Below are 16,710 nucleotides of genomic sequence, written 5' to 3'. Positions count from 1 at the left end.
AGTTTAAGCATAGTACTGGTTGGTGTGGAGAACTATGTACCTTGCTTGAAAACACAGGTTGAAAAAAGAGTGGAGCACAGGAAGAGAGGGGATGTGCCTTGAGAGAGACAAGCTTAAGTATGATCCTCATCATTCTGGGTGGGCAATTAGTGACAGTCTCCTTTTAAGCTTTGAACCTACCAATAGGCATAAATATACTGTGGGCTGCACAGCATGCTGCTGAAGATGGGCCATCAGATTGGGAGTCAGGAGATCTGAATTCTGGTCCCAGATCTGCCATTGTAGAACAGAGAAGTTTACTCACCAAACTGGCATGGAGTGGGAAACAATCCGATACTGAAATAGACCAGTAGCAGATCCCTGGTTCCTTGATTGCTCAGACAGAGACCAGAGAACAAATTTTTAATTCTCACAGACCATTCCCTCATGTGCTCTTGGGGCAAGGCAGCCCCTTACTCATGGCAAAATGTAATGTCACAATCTAGCACAAAACATCAAAACTAAAACGAATGGGTCCACATATTCATTCATGGTGGATTTTTGCTTCTTCTTTTTGATCACTGGGCCACACTCAGAATCCCTAAAACCACAAACTGAAGAAAGGGCTTTTTCTTTTCCAAACTCAAATTCATGGGGAAAAAGTGAGAAAAAACGAACAGCACTGAAGCATTAAACCATATGTTCTTTAGTATTTCTCTCTGTGCTTTTCCTCTGAAGTCTCTCATGAGCTTCCTCTTTCCTCAAGCTCTTCCTATTGAGCTCCCAGACACTATTCATGAACAAGATTAAAAACCCACGAAAAATTGCCTCTAAGAGAATTTTTTTCTTTGACACAATTGATCACCACCAACCGTGACAAGATTTTGCTTTTGCTCAGCATAGAGTAATTTGAAACCTGATTTGCAAAAAGTGTCATTCTTCCCAAAAAGGAGTGATTTTGCCTTGCCCTTCAATTTTGAGAAAGCAAAATCCGCCAGTTCTGAAAGAATGTATCATTTTTGCACTATGCTACAGCTCATGTTAAAGTAACATGGATGGCACTTTCCCTCCCCGTTTCTCTACCCACCACCATAGAAACTTGACATCTCTTGTTAAATTAAATGTGTCAACTGAATGGCAATGATAGATCCACTATACATCATTTATATAGTGCTGTAATGAGGTCTAGCACTGTGATTTGCTAAAATGTATCCTTAAAACAGATTTATTATATGGAAAATAATCTGACAATATTCAAAACTCCACTTAAAACACCTGTTAACAGCCAATGACTGTCAAAATAAAGTTTGTATTAAAAGGCACATAAATATCAAGCCAAACAGCAAATGAAATCAAATATTTACTTAAACCAGAAAAACAAAACATTGATTTTCACATATTCTTAAAATTATACACTTTATTTAAACACAAACACAGACACACAAACAACACCCCTGCTCCCATATTTTAGGTTAAGAAAATATTTAAAGGGGTATTTGAAAAAAGATAAGTATATTAGTATACATAACATAACAAGACACGTCACATATTAATTATTAAACCCTTCTTGTCATTCCAAAATAGGAACAATACATTTTCATTTGAAATGTAATCTACAGATGTGCATTAAACACTCACAGATTCATCCTTAGTGCATTAATCTGTAACTTGCCTTTTAGTTATATCTGAGAATTGCCCTTAATTGTTACAGTTGAAGAAATTAAGGTAACTTTCACAACAGAGCAAGCTCAGTCCATTCCTTTAAGAATCTTCCCCAAAGGCCACTGAAGACTCTCATTGACTTCAGTGGTGTTTTGACTGGGGCCTTAAAGCAAATGGACTATTGCAGCTGACAGAAGGAAAAGGGAAAGAAATGTATTAATATTCGGCACCGTTATGCTGGCACTGTACATGGAAGTACAGCTTGCAGTACCCTGGAATTTGTACACTGAAGACTTCAACTTGTGCTGCTGCAGATATCAAATTAAAAAGCAGCTTTCAATAGAGTGGCCCATTGTAGATTCTGTACCCTCTAGACCAAAGGAGAATGAAAGCAAATCTTAGAAAAAGATCCTGCTCTAGGTTGCTCAATTTATTTTTAAAAAGAAAACTCTCAAGGCAAGTTGGAATAACAGTGGCACAGGATGACCTTAAAAATGAGTGCTATATTTAAAACCGACACCGTGATTCTGATTCTCCACTACCTAGCACCTTGTGTGTTTACACCTGTGCAACATGGGTGCAAAATGCTACTATTCTGATTTGAAATCACGTTGTATCAGTATTCCCTGGGTGTAAATGACTACACAGGGTACCTGGCAGTGGAGAAACGGGTCCAAAGTATACAGAATTCTATAAAGCCTGCATTATGCTACCAAAAAAATTGTTGTAATAATTATTTCACTGCTTAGTATCAAAGATAAAATTACTTACCCATAAATGATGCTTTCTGAAGACAGTACCCTCTGCTCTATGTATGTAGCGGTCAGAGCATGTATTGGGGTGCTTTGAAAGCTTAACTTTGTTCTCTTTGCATTCCCTCACAACCATCTCTCCCTTCCTGGTTGTCACCATTTGGCGATGTGTGTATAGTTTAGGTGAATAACGAGTGTCACAAACACCAATTGTCAGCTCTTTTGGCTGACACCTTCCCATAACTCTTTACTATGGCTCCAAACAAACAAAAAACCTTATGACAGGAACTTAAGAAAAGATGTAGGTGGATGAGAGTAGATTTATGGACGATAGCAATGTGGAGAACAAGTATAGATGAGGAACTAATCACTTCTCCAAAGCTGTGTGTTGCTACATCCCTTCTTCAATGAGGAAGGTGGTGGAGAGGAAAGGAAAGAGAAATGACAAAGATAAATATCAAGATACTCTCAAAAGGAGAGGGAAAATTATATAGCTAATTTTGGAAAGCGATCCTGTAATACTGTCATACTAAACGTTGACACTTTGATACAGTTGGACACTTTGGTGCAAGTCTTTACTGCCTACATTCTGCCAGAACGTAACTGGTTCTATACAGATACTTCAGAGACCTCATGTAGTTGTACCAGCATGAGGCTGCCATGTTCCTAGTTTGGTAAGGTAGAATTTTCACTTTTGGCCTAACTCTCCTTCCACTGAAGTGGGAGTTTTACCAATGTCTTCAAGGGCAGCAGAGTTAGGCCAATGCTGATGCTGAGTGCTTTTTGAAAGCCGCACATGTAGTAATTACATAAAAACCTCTCTCAACAGCACTAGACACAAAAAAATAATGACTGTAGTTCTGATGCAACTTCCTCATGGTTTTCTTTCCACACAGACAAGCCTTTTAAATTAATTGAAATAAATGCTAGCCAGTTTCAAGAGGTCTTGTGAAAAACAATGTATCAATTTGTGTAAGGGCCTAAAAATGATGGCAGTGTGGAGATGAGAAAAATAGGGGAAACATGATCAATGGAGCAAGAGCCTCAATATCACCTTCTAAAGACATTTGGAATTACTCAAAATCATCATGTCCTTACAAAATGTAGCATGATGTGGCCTCACTAGAGCCTAAACCTGACTAATCCAACAAGCTTAATCTGAGACCATCAGGGATAAAAAAAATTATAGCACTCATTAGAACCAAGCAGCTTCAAAAAAAAAAAAGAGAGAGAGGCTGAGACTTTTTTTTTTTTAATAATTGTAACAATTCTGACAGACAGAAATGGAAAATGGGTAATAGAAAATCTTTGACCACTTCACTCTAATCTAAACCAGGTATTTGTTTACTTCTACATTTATGATGCTAGGAAATTGTGGTCAATACTCTATAGCAAGATTCAGTCTTTTGCTTCATGCCCTCATTTCTGAAGAACACAATCCTGCGGTCCTAGTTTGTTAGATTAATCTCTGTTCAAATTAATATATACTGCTGTGGAATATTGGATTATTTTATCCACTTTCAAAATTCTTTTGAAGCATACTTCTTTGTGATTTTCTGATTCCTAGAAGATTGATCAATTGACCACAGAGTTTTAAAACATACCTTTCATGACTAATGTACCTTATAGGATTATTAGAATGGAATTTTACGTTACCACTTAGACCTTCATAGCTCCTGATGACATTCTCAAGCAGATTTCACTTAGAGCTACCATGGACTTCTCTGAGACAACTGATTCACAATATATGACCATCCCACCAAATCTCTTATAGTTAAAGATCCTGAGTAAAAAAATTCAAAAGACTCTAACTGACTTAGAGATCTAGGCCCCATTTTCAGAATGACGTAGGCACTTAGGAGTTTGGATTTAGGCTCCAAAGTACCTAAATCACTTTTGAAAACAGGGTTTAGTCTCCTAAATCATTTAGGTGCTTTTGAAACTGTTACTCTCTCTCTCTCACACACACACACACACACACACACACACTCTCTCTCTCTCTCTCTCTCTCTCGCTCTCGCTCTCGCTCTCGCTCTCGCTCTCTGCCTAAAACTCAAGAGAACAGGAAAAAAGAAAAGGAAAGGAGGACAAAGGAATTGCCAGATAAAAACAAAATTGTAACTCCCAGAATTGGTCAATGTGTGTCTCAGATGCTGCCTTGCTCACAATATAGAAGATAATTGGTACATGTGATGATCTGTTGGTGCTCTTGAAACCCTTCACAGTTACCTGTTATGGTGAGGGGAACTGTGCTAAGGGGAACTGTGCTGTTTTGGAAAATACATCTTCATCTTTGGGAGAATAAGAAGTGTCAAGGCCTCTGGAATGTGTGTGTTTGGGGGGGGGAGGGAAATCTATGCATCAAAGATATTTTGTTTGAAAGAAATTTTAATGTACAAACTCAAGATTCTAGTTCATATTCATTGGGGAGTTCTGGTTGCAAATGCATCTTAAAGTGGTCAATACTGCACAGTGGTGCCAACACAACTCAAATATTTAAAACTCTTCTATAATTCCACAGTTTAAAGGAGATCGTGCTTACCTCTTAAAAATGAATTCAGGTGCTTGTGAAATAAATCAGACTGACAGCACTGAGAACAAATGTATCCATAAATTAGATACAGCACGAGCAGCATCAATCCAGACTTCCCCACACTGTTATACCAGTGGGTCTCCAACCCAAGTGTACACATGCTACATCCAGGAGTCCATGGGCAGTTCAGTCTGAGGCCTCTTTGTTGAGACAGACAACAAGAAAACACCAGCCTGTGTGAATTATGAAGGTGATTTTCTATGATATGGACATCTGCCCAGGTGGACTGAGACTACAAATGCACTTTATATACTGTACAGCTACTAGACACCCTTCAGATAGTAATGATTTGCAGATACACTTATCCCAAATTGTTTTCAAACCAGAACAGAGAGGTGAAAGACTTTGTATCCTTTTATCAATTATCTCATAGCCTTCCAAGTCGCTGGGCAACAGGAAAGGAAGATACGGAAAAGAAATCAGTTGCTGAAAAATGTTCTTATTGTTAAATAAATGGTGTGCATCATATTTTTATATATCCCTGATATTTTTTAGCTGAAGGTTGTATTTTTTCATAATTAAATAGATTCACAGAAATCAGTTCACTCTAGTTGTGTGCCCCGAGATAGCGACAATCATCATCAGTCTTCGACAGTGGAACTCCGCTACCACCACCTTTGTGAGGCATCTGTGCTTCTTTTAAATATTTCTGTAACTGATGTGGCATTTAAAAAATAAAAATACAGTACAAAAAATAAAATCTATCTTGTTGAAAACAGCGATCACTCTTCCATTGTCTATTCAGTCTCATGTCAAGCTGACCACAAACTGCTTCTCTACAAGCGACTTCAAAAACTTTTGCTCAGCAATGATGTTGTGGTATCCATTCTAAAGGGGAGGGGGGGGAACAAGACAAAATCAAATTGTTACTGCAAGCAACAAAGATACACTCTTTTCCATGAATCAAATGGGTTACTTAGACAATACTATAGCCAGAATCTTTTGTGGAAAGGACTCGTACACTTACAGGCAATGTCTACTCTGCACACCATTAGTGACAGCATATAGTGTACATGTAGCTACATGCTGCAGTGAAAAGCAGGCTACGTCCACACTGCAGCGCATAGCTACATGTCAGTGAAAGCTCTGGCAGGGGGAGGCAGCAGGGAAAGTCCTCCCCCTGCCAGAGCCTTTCCCCACTGACAGAGTCTTTACATATGACAGTAAAAGGCCCGAGCAGCGGGACACTACATTGCTAAAAAACAGCAGTGTAGATAGGGAGACCCGGCTTGGGCAAGTAGAGAGCTATGTACGGCATGTACTCAGGTGTGTCCGTACTATACCTGGCCTGCCTAAACTGTCCCTCACTGGCTACACTGCTATGTATACCCTTGCTGGGGTGCAACCTGTGTATGTACTCTACAGCCACTGAAAGAAGCGTGCAGTGTGGATATATCCAAAGGCTGAGGAATAGCCTCCCCTGGGAAGTGGTGGAAGTCAAAACCAGACTAGACCCATATTAGAAACTATACTGCAGGGAATAATCTATCAGTGGCAGAGAGATGGACTGGGTGTGACCTCAGAGGCCTCTTCCATCACTAACTTCCAGGATTCCACACCATGCTTATATGAAATATAAATATAAACATTTAGAAAACTTCTTTCTACATAAAGAATCGGAAAAGAATTTATTTTTAAAGCTCCACCTGTTTTCATGAATTGTGCACATAGGAATTTTTGGCTGGTCTGTGTCCTGTCAATCAGTCTCTAGCCAATACATCAAAAACAGCCCCTCCCTCCAAATTCCAATCTATCTCCTCTTCCTTGGCCCCAATCCAAAGCCTATTGAAGTAAACGGAAGTCTTTTCACTGACGTCAATGTGTTTTGGATCAGGCCCAAACCTGCCAAATCCTGTGGGGACAGACTAGGGGTTTTCTGACCCTTCTGTGTGTCTGTGGAAAAACCCCACCTAAGGAAATCCTCAACTGATTGGCCATCTGTTTTTCCTCATTCCCTGCCTCTTGTACAGCCAGGGCCGGCTCCAGCATTTCTGCTGCCCCAAGCAAAAAAAAAAAAAAAAAAAAGCCGCGATCAGCAGTGGCAATTAGAAAAAAAAAAAAAAAGCCGCGATCTGCGGCGGCAGTTCAGCGGCAGGTCCTTTGCTCCTAGAGGGAGTGAGGGACCTGCCGCCCCCAAATTGCCGCAGGTGCCGCCCCTCTCCCTTGGCCGCCCCAAGCACCTGCTTGTTAAGCTGGTGCCTGGAGCCAGCCCTGTGTACAGCAGCAGCTAACACTGCCCCTATCAAGCAGAGCTCTCCCTGTCTCCTCAGGCGCAAACAGAAAATTTTAGATAGGGCAGAATGTAGAGCAGGGGTGGGCAAACTTTTTGGCCTGAGGGCCGCATCGGGTTTCAGAAATTGTATGGAGGGCCAGTTAGGGGAGTCTGTGCCTCCCCAAACAGCCAGGCGTGGCCTGGCCCGCACCCCATACTCGAAGAATAGTTATCAATGGTTTGCTGTCGAACTGGGAGGGTGTATCTAGTAGGGTCTCACAGGGGTCGGTCTTGGTTCCATTCAATATTTTCATTAATGAGTTGGATAGTGGAATGGAGAGTGTGTTTATAAAATGAGTAGATGACACCAAGCTGGGAGGGGTTGCAATCACTTTAGAGAATGGGATTAGAATTCAAAACAACCTTGACAAATTGGGGAATTGGTCTGAAATCAACAAGATGAAATTTCATAAAGACAAGGGCACAGTACTAAAAACTTAGGAAAACAAAATCAAATGCACAACTACAAAATAGGGAATAACTGGCTAGGTGATAGTACTGCTGAAAAGGATCTGGGGGTTACAGTGGATCACAAGTTGATGTGAGCCAGGAGTCATTCTGGTTGCACCCCTGATATGAGCCAAAAATGTGATGTAGTTGTGAAAATGGTGAATATTGTTCAGGGGTGTATTAACAGGAGCATTATATGGAAGACCGGAGATAACTGTCCCACTCTATTCTGCACCTGTGAGATCCCCACTGAAGTACTGTGTCCAATTCAGGGTGCTACACTTTAAGAAAGATGTGGTCGAATTGGAATGAGTCTAGAGGAAAGCAACAAAAATGATACAAAGTTTAGAAAACCTGACCTATGAGGAAAGGTTAAAAAAACCCGGGCATGTTTAGTCTTGAGAAAAGAAGACTGAGGGGGACCTAATAGTCTTCAAATGCATTAGGGGCTGTTACAAAGAGGATGGAGATCAATTGTTCTTATCTACCTTCCTGGGACATGGAGAAGTAATGGGCTTAATCTGCAGTAAGGGAGATTTAAATTAGACTTTGAAAGAATGTTCTAACCATAAGGGTCATTAAAGACTGGAATAGGTTACCAAGGGAGGTTGTGGAATCCCCATCATTGGAAGTTTTTAAGAACAGGTTAGAGAAACACCTATCCAGGATGGTCTAGGTAGGTTTACTTGGTGCTGGCTCAGTGTGGGAAGATGGACGAGGTGACCTCTCAAGTCCCTCCCAGCCCTACATTTCTATGATTCTATGAAATAGACATATTTCTGCAGAATGTGTCAGTTTTGATGAATTGGCATTTTCCAACAGTTTTCCATTGGAAAACTTCTGACCAGCTCCACCCATTTTACAGAAGGGGAAACTGAGGCAGGGCAACGTGATTTGCCTAACGCCAAAAGCCAGTCAGTACTAGAGCCAGGAATAGAACTCAAGACTTTCTCATTCTTTCAGATCATTGTGTCTCCCAACTTATTAGCACAAGACTATTTTTCTCTAAGCATTTCCCATAAAAGAAAATAGTACATTACCTCAATCATCTCAGACATGGTCTCATTGCCATAATAGTGCAAAGAACTGTTTCGGTCAGCGAAGTTGTACTTAAAGCCTGCCACGTGAACTTCATTGCATATGTGAAATGCCAGTGTGATGGCAATTAGCCCTGTTGTAGGATGTTTGGGTTTCTAAAAGCACAAACAAACAAATATAATTGTCATCTTGATATAAGGAGACAAACCCAAGAGTGGGGGTTTTAACAACAACATAAAACCCTCTAATGACTCTGCAGTACTAAAAAGTTGGCAACATTGCTAAAAGTAGCTCTGAGCTTTTTCAGAGCTGGAAATTTCAAAAAGAAAGAAAAAAATATTTCTTCTGGAAGAAAAATAGTCAAGAATGATGAAATTGTTTATGTCCAAAAATGTCCCTCCCTCTAGAAGTAGACCCAGCAATATATATCCACACCGTATAAGCCAAAACATCACTTTGTACATTAAAGACAATTATGAGCAGTGTCCAGTTTTTAATTCTAAAGAGCCAATTAAAATGTATTACCAGAGCAAAGGAAGACTATGTGAATACTCAATTTGTTGTCACTACTGGATTTATCTGATGATCCATTGCAGTGGTCTCCAACCTTTTTACGCCCAAGATCACTTTTTGAATTTAAGTGCAACCCAGGATCTACCCCACCCCTTCCCCAAAGCCCTGCCCTGCTCACTCCACCCCCCACTCTCTCCGTCGCTCACTCTCCCCCACCCTCACTCACTTTCACCGGGCTGGGGTAGGAGGTTGGGGTTCAGGAGGGGGTGCGGACTCTGGGCTGGGGCCAAGGGGTTCGCAGTGTGGGAGGGGGCTCTGGGCTGAGCCTGGGGCAGGGGGTTGGGATGCAGGAGGGGGTGCTGGATCAATCCTGCATAGGCAGGGAGAGGGACTGGACAACGTAATAGATAGATGGATCTTTTCCATCGCTTATTTCTATGAAACTGGCTTCTGAGGACTGGAAGAGAGGCCTTAAGCTCATATAGATAGGGCCAAAAATATTTTTCATTAGTACATCATATTGAGATATTCTGATTTCCTAAACATTTGGTTCAGAGGAGTGAAGAATTCTTACTTTATAACACTTCACATTTGTAGAAGCTTGCCACAAAGTTTGATAGGTTTATCATAAAAATGCCATGTAAGAGTAAACATGCCCCATAAGGGCTTTAATATTCAGTTCTTTTGTAAGTGGAAATCAAAATCAGAGAACAGAACCATTATCTACGTGGAACTTTATCAAGTTACCGTATACTCTGAAAATAATATTAATTTACAATACACAAAGTGGTTTCCTCATGGTCCTGCAAATAAACAAAATAACTTTCTGCCTCTGGGCGTTTAGATCATGAGTTTAGTGGTAAGACTCAAATCCCTCTGTCATTCACATCTGAAATTTCCCATACTCTTTAGTGCAATGGTCACAAGGTTTGTTCTGGAGAGGTCCAAGACAGGCATGGCAGGTATGTTGTAAATCAGGAATGAAGTGAATTGATGGATGTATGGAGACTCTTACATAGAACTTGACTATACTATACCTCACTCTGTCTTTGACTTTCATGATCACCAAATGCACACGACATGAGTTAAACTTATAAAATATACTCTCATCTCCCAACAGTTTCAGAGCAGCACAACAACCAGTAATATTTAGCTGTAAAACAAGACAACCCTCCAACAAGTAAAACTATTTCTGTGGATTTTGCTGAGCTAAAGTTTTGTCAATTAAATACTGATCTGGTCAGGCTCAGAATTTGAAGAAACATAAAAAAAACTGTCATCAGTTGTTAAGAAAATTCTCTCCAGATTCTAGACCCCTTTCAGCATAGCCCATTCTGAGAGCCAGACATTTAACAAGAATAGGCATGGCTTATGAATGACCTGGTAATATTTTAGCATTGCTGCTGACAAGGCAGCCCATACAGGGGAGCACATATGGTTTTATAATTGCTACTTCTAGAACTGTGTTAATGTTGTGTGCAATGCTAATAAACACAGAAGTATAGGACATTGTGCTGAACAAAAGGAGGGACAGCAATGTTGGCATAATGGAAAAGATCTAAACTGGATGGAAAAGAAACATTACTGTTCAACATGTATATTCAGAAAAAGGGGATTGAAAAACTTAAAAACTATGACCTGGATTGCTCCTTCCCACATATGTACCTCCAGGAGAGGGCCTGGTGGATGCAAGACTCCATGAGGAACTCCTCAAAGAATTTTCCTTGGATCTCACTCTCAGGGATGAAACATGGGTGTGTTTACACTCTTACCGCCCTCCTCCCATGGAACAGAAACAAGTTGGTCCCCAGAACTAATGCTGCCCTCTGGGAGCCATGTGAGACTGCCTCTTCTTGGAATGGCTCTATGCCTCTTAAGTCAATCGCAGTGCTCTGCTCCAATTTGCAAAGCTACCACTGGATGGCACTCCTTCCACTAGAATGCTAAAAGGCTGTTGGAAGAGGATAGAATGTATGCAGGAGCCCACTAAGGAATAATAGCCCCCAAATTCAGAGGGCCTTGTTACAAATATATTTCATCATTAAAAACAAAGTTTGAACAACAAAACCATGAATCTGGGTTCTGTATCTGCTTCCCTGGTTAAACGTCTTTCTTTTTCCTGGGTTTGTGACTCCTCAGACTTCTATGCCAGTACCCAGTCTTAACGGCACCACTGAGAAAACTATCCTCTGCCTCTCTTGTGGTTCTTTACTCAATACCACAGCAGTGTGACCCACATATTGGGCAATGGTGATTTTTTGGAATCTCTGAAGGAACAGGTAAGATGTCACACACACTTCAATGTATTAAACGCAGAAAGACTCGCTGGGGCAGATGGTATACAGGTTTAATTGAGGATGCCCCTATTGCTCAGTTAATAAATACACCTCAACCTAAGCAAGTGCCACTAAACCCTTTATAACACACCCCACTATTAAGTATTCTGTTTATGCTGAACATTTTACAAACAAAAATATTTTAGGAATATTTTAGGCAGTTTAAAATAAAAACCACATTGGCACCATTTTTCATATTCCTCCAACACTCAAACCTTAATATTGTGAATCTCACTGAGGGGGGAGAGGAAAAATAAAACCAATACATTTTACTAACTTCTGCAAAATTACCTATCTAGTTTTTCCACGCATGGTAATGCTGTATGGTTGTGATGCAATGTCTATGAACTTTCCAGGGCTGAAGTGAGGGCTAGGTCCTATTGGAAGGCAAGGATAGAAGCCAGTGATATAAAGCTTTCCATTCTAGTTATGAGCCATTAGACCTTAAAACCACTATTTTTCCAGGACTGAATATTGCCCATCTCATTCCAGTGGCTAATTCAGCCAGTCTAGACCCATTATGATGAAGTCTTTATAGCCCCTCTCCCCACACATACTACTATGTATTCTTTTCCTCTGTAGGTATATGCTACATGAATCAGAAGACACAGAAGGCACATCCACACTAGGATAAAAGGTGTATTTTTGATGTGTGTTAGCTTAAGCTGTAGGGATCATCTCAACCAGTTAACTCATGTTAAAACTACAAAACAAGCATGGGAGATGCTACACACTTAAAGACATACAGACGTGCTTCAGATTCAATGACTAAACAAGGCCATGGTGTGGTTTTGTCTATTGAAAATTTCAACAAAATTATAAAAAAGACCCCCCCAAAAAACAATAAAAGAATATAGTGTAAATTTGAAAGAGGTTTTTCAACATAGATAATTACAATAAACAGATGATTGTGATCATTTATATCATCTGTTTGGAACAATTGAAACAACAACAACAAAATATACCTACTTCTTTTCTGGGAAATTTTGTTGGGAACTGAAGCCATTCATGTGCTGTTTTTCTGATAATGATAGGATCGAGTATCCTGATTTGGTTAACTTTATAGATCATTTTCAAGGCGGGTTTCTTCCAGAAACCATTAGTGTTCTGTAATAGTCAAATATATTGTTTTACTTTTAGGATTAGTTGATTTTGCTTTTGTAGCATCTCTAAGTCTAACTCACACATCATGCATTTGGAGTGGGCAGAGAGGAGAAGCCACACACATGATTTAAAAAAAAAAAAATTACAAGAGAGTCTTTGATTTTTTACATTTCTCAAAAGGTCACTGAGGATATAGAAGAATGGAGTTTCTTGTATATGAAATATCTACCAGTAGTGCATTTTTATGACCATATTATGAAAACCTGTATACAAGTTTGCCAGAAAGAAACTATTACACAGTCCTAAATATCTCTGGCACAGCATAGGATAGTTAGAAAAACACTGGGCCCAATAATACCTTTGGATACATGGGGACATCTCCCCCTGAAGTCACCAGCACTTTCACCTATGTATCTGAAGGCAGAATTTGGCCTATACGATTTTGAGGCAATTTGGCTGATCAGTCATATTTTCTGTACTTTGCTTGCTCGTTTGCATGGACAGGGGATTCATTTTAGGGTGCCCAGATCACCCAAGTCAAATATCGGGATGCGGGGGGAGGGGGGGAAGCGGGCACGTGGTGGAAGGGGGCGGGGCAAAAAACAAAAACAAAAAAACACCCTTCCTCCACAAGCGCTGGAGGGAGGGCCGGGAGAGACAGGGGAAGCGCAGGGCCAGGGTGAGTAAGAGTCCGGCCTGGCCCCGAACAGGCAGGACTCAGTCGGGCGGTAGGGAGAGTAGGGGGCGTCCCGCGGGGCCAGGTGGTGGCTGTTCTCCCCCCCTGGGCAGCGGGACTCGAGAGCAGCCGCTGCTGCAGCTCCCACTGCCGCAGGGGGAGGAAGCGGCCGATGGCCAAGCTCGGCGGCTGTGGCTCTGGCACCCAGGCCCGAACCCCCCGAGCCTGGGCCTGCTGCAGGGACCCAGCAGCGTGCACGCTGCGCCCAGCCCCTGGCCAGTTGCGTCTGGGTTGCTGCCCAGCTGGTGCTATCCCGCGGCGGCCCCAGAGTGGGGGCAGCAGGCCCCAGCCCCCCGTCCCGCTCGAGTCCCGCAGGGGAACAAACGGGGCTGGGCTGCCGATGCCTCCGCCCCGGGGCCGCCGCGGTATTGCACCAGCTGGGCAGCAGCCCAGACACGACTGCTACAAACAAGGAAATATCGGGACAGTCCCGATAAAATCGGGACGTCTGGTCACCCTAATTCATTTTGACTTTAGTTCCTTCTGCTGCTTACAGGGCTGCCCACTCTACCTTACAGGGTTTTCCCTATAGCCTTTGCAGATTTATTCAAAATGCTGCAAGTTACACCACATTTATGCAAATTCAGAATCTACTGATGTTTGCTTTGAGAATGTTGGCAGGTACTGTGCTTATTGCTCATGTTGAAAATGGAGTAACTGATTCTGATCTCACTTGAACTGGTATATACATCAGGAGTAATTCCACTGAAGTTTAATAAATGTTAAGGCTAGAAGAGGGCATTACGGTCATCTAGTCTACCTTCCCCGGTAACCCAGTGATTCCAGAGTACGGGAGAGCAGAAACAAGTCTAATGTCCTTCACTTGAAACTCAATTTTTAAAGTACCACATGTCCCATAAAAAATTCTCCTTCTCCATCTGCCATGTAAATCAATTGTTCTCCCCTTCCATGATCCGGTGTGGATCAAAAGAATTCCCATTTGGAGGGGAAACAGAGAGCAAATGGGAATGAATACTTAAAAAAAATAGAAATTGGGGCTGAGAGGATGGGCAGTATCCTAAAACTATATGACAGGTAGAATGGTTTCAAAACAGAGGGTAATATCCTCAGCTGGTGTGAACTGCTGTAGTTCCATTCATTTCAATTATACTGATTGACACCAGCTCAGGCTTTGACCCAGAATATTTTCCAAAGTTTTTCTTGTCTTTAGCTAAATTGTAGGAACATAGCATGAACTGTTCTGATATAAGCAAGCTCATGTAAATGTACAGTTCCATATTATAAACAAGATGTTGTTTAGTTTTATTTCAGCACTTTATTTCTAAGATTAGTACAAAGAGGTTGATGCATACACTCAGCCAAGGTAAACAAAGCCAAGACAATTTGAACCAAAACTATCTATCTAAATATAATAAATAAACAAACTTACTATTTTATGACCATTCAATATGTTCCAAAGCCACTTTAAGTCATGTGGTTTGAAGACAAGAAGAACTACAGTAGTGTCAGGATCATAGTGAATCGGATCTGAAAAAACAGACTCTGGATAAAAAAGTCGGAAAGTTGTCCTCTTCCCAACATCCTCTTCGTACCCTCTGACAGGACCATTATTCATTCTGTAGGCAAGGGAAAAATAATATATACAAAGAGGATCACCATAAATCCATTTTGATGGGCTCTGCCGGGCAAATAGCACAAGGATTTAGCAGCATGACTTTTATTAATAATGTTAATTGGAAGATGTGCAGTTATACGGTAGATCCTGCATTGACAATTTAGCCCAGGGTCTTCAAACTGGTAAGAAAATTTAGTCAAGAAGGTTCAAAATAAATGACAATATTCCCAACCATGCAGTCCTACTCCAGCAAAATTCCCTCTGACTTGGCCCATAAATTGGAACACTGTCTTAAAACTTCAGATTATCTAGTTCAGTTTAACTCAGTAGCAATTTTCTCCTAAATCATGATGGGGGAAGCCAGGCCCTTTGTTTTCTTGTTTCATTTGTTTAGTAATTGATAGCCAAGATGGGAGAGTAACAAATGTGATAGAGCTGGTCACTACAAAGCTAAACTCTCCTAGAGCAGAAACAGGACAGTCACCATGGCAATTCCCCAGGGTAAATCTATGTATACTTACGCATGGGGAAGTTGCTGGCTGGTGGTAACTGCTGGAGAGTCAGCTGAAGGTGGATTTGTGCTGGAGACACAGCTCAGAAAGAGGGGAAATTGGAGACAGTGTATTCTATACTTGGGTAGATCCTCAAATGAGGTGAAAACACCCCAAGGAAGACCTGGCGCAGATAGCTACTGATTAATTGCTGGAAGGTCCAGGTTCCAGAGAAGACAATACAACTCTCTAAGTGTTGGAGAAATGAAGGGAATTAATTCTCTTCTGTATCTCGACAGGATTCGGGTTCAGATTGTGTCCATCATTTACCTAGTTTTAATTTAACCTATGTGGTGCATATATATAGTTTCTATTTTTTTTAATTGATATTTGTACATGCTGAGTGACAGCTGCTCTGAAAGATACTGAATTAAAGAAAATGGGAGAGCCAAGATATTGGGGACTCTGTTCTGCCCTGAAGAGTTAAACAAGCTGACTAGTGGTGGTAGTAGTGGTATAAATCACCTTCGCAGATCCTTTACTTTGTGGCTGTCCTGTACTCTTTGGAACAATCTGCCAATCCCCACATGATAAGAACTCTCCCAGTCCTCCTTAAAATCCACTGCTTTCACAAAATCTCAAGAAGATGATCTCCCCCACCATCATTTCTGTCACTTTGTCTAAAACATTACTCTGTGTATCACATTTGTCTGAGTTAGGCTGCAGACTCCTCAGGGCAGGAGCCTGGAAATGAATAATACTTAAAAGAAGAAAAAAAAACTATGGAAAATGCTATTTGTTACAGATGGTTCCAGTATTTGTGGGACAGGTCCATGGTAATAAGTGAGTTCATTTTGACTCCAGAAGGAGAGGGGGCCTGAAAAAAAATTATGAACTGTAATATTAATGATTACTGTATATACATGTTGATTTTAAAGAGTCTTCGTGAACTTAAAAAGACACCATAGATCAGCTAGATACCCTTGTCACAGAACTTTAAAAAAAAATAGGATTTATTTAAGAGGAAAGTTCGATTCATTGTGGTGCTACTTAATTTATACCACCAACTCTCTCCCTTTGGTTCTTCCCAATCCTCTTCCCTCACTGCTCCTTTCGGCTCTTTCTGCACTAAGCTTTGCACTTTCTATTATCTTGTTCGCAATATCTACAACACTACCACTTCATGTCCATCAAGTCCTCTGCCTCTT

General features: G+C 41.0%; 1 protein-coding gene across 15 annotated transcripts in view; it reads right to left on the bottom strand.

The window, feature by feature from the left end:
- Positions 1 to 1,326: 1,326 nt before the first annotated feature.
- ST3GAL6 (ST3 beta-galactoside alpha-2,3-sialyltransferase 6) overlaps positions 1,327 to 16,710 on the bottom strand; it is an 82,098-nt gene continuing 66,714 nt past the window's right edge. For 12 of the 15 annotated variants that reach the window (XM_065587472.1, XM_065587488.1, XM_005283520.5 and 9 more), the window contains 4 exons: positions 14,826 to 15,012; positions 12,565 to 12,702; positions 8,749 to 8,901; positions 1,327 to 5,814 (listed from right to left, as the gene is read on the bottom strand). In XM_065587472.1, coding sequence (XP_065443544.1) covers positions 5,734 to 5,814; positions 8,749 to 8,901; positions 12,565 to 12,702; positions 14,826 to 15,012 — 559 coding nt within the window. In that variant the 3' untranslated portion in view covers positions 1,327 to 5,733. Of the gene's footprint in view, positions 5,815 to 8,748; positions 8,902 to 11,886; positions 11,973 to 12,564; positions 12,703 to 14,825; positions 15,013 to 16,710 lie in introns of all 15 variants that reach the window. The other 3 variants (XR_010599338.1, XR_010599349.1, XR_010599360.1) reach the window with 2 other exon arrangements.

The sequence above is a fragment of the Chrysemys picta genome, chromosome 1 (assembly GCF_011386835.1).
Source record: "Chrysemys picta bellii isolate R12L10 chromosome 1, ASM1138683v2, whole genome shotgun sequence".
Classification (NCBI taxonomy): Eukaryota; Metazoa; Chordata; order Testudines; family Emydidae; genus Chrysemys; species Chrysemys picta.
Note: the sequence above shows the minus strand (reverse complement) of the source record. Positions and strands in the feature narration are given on the sequence as shown.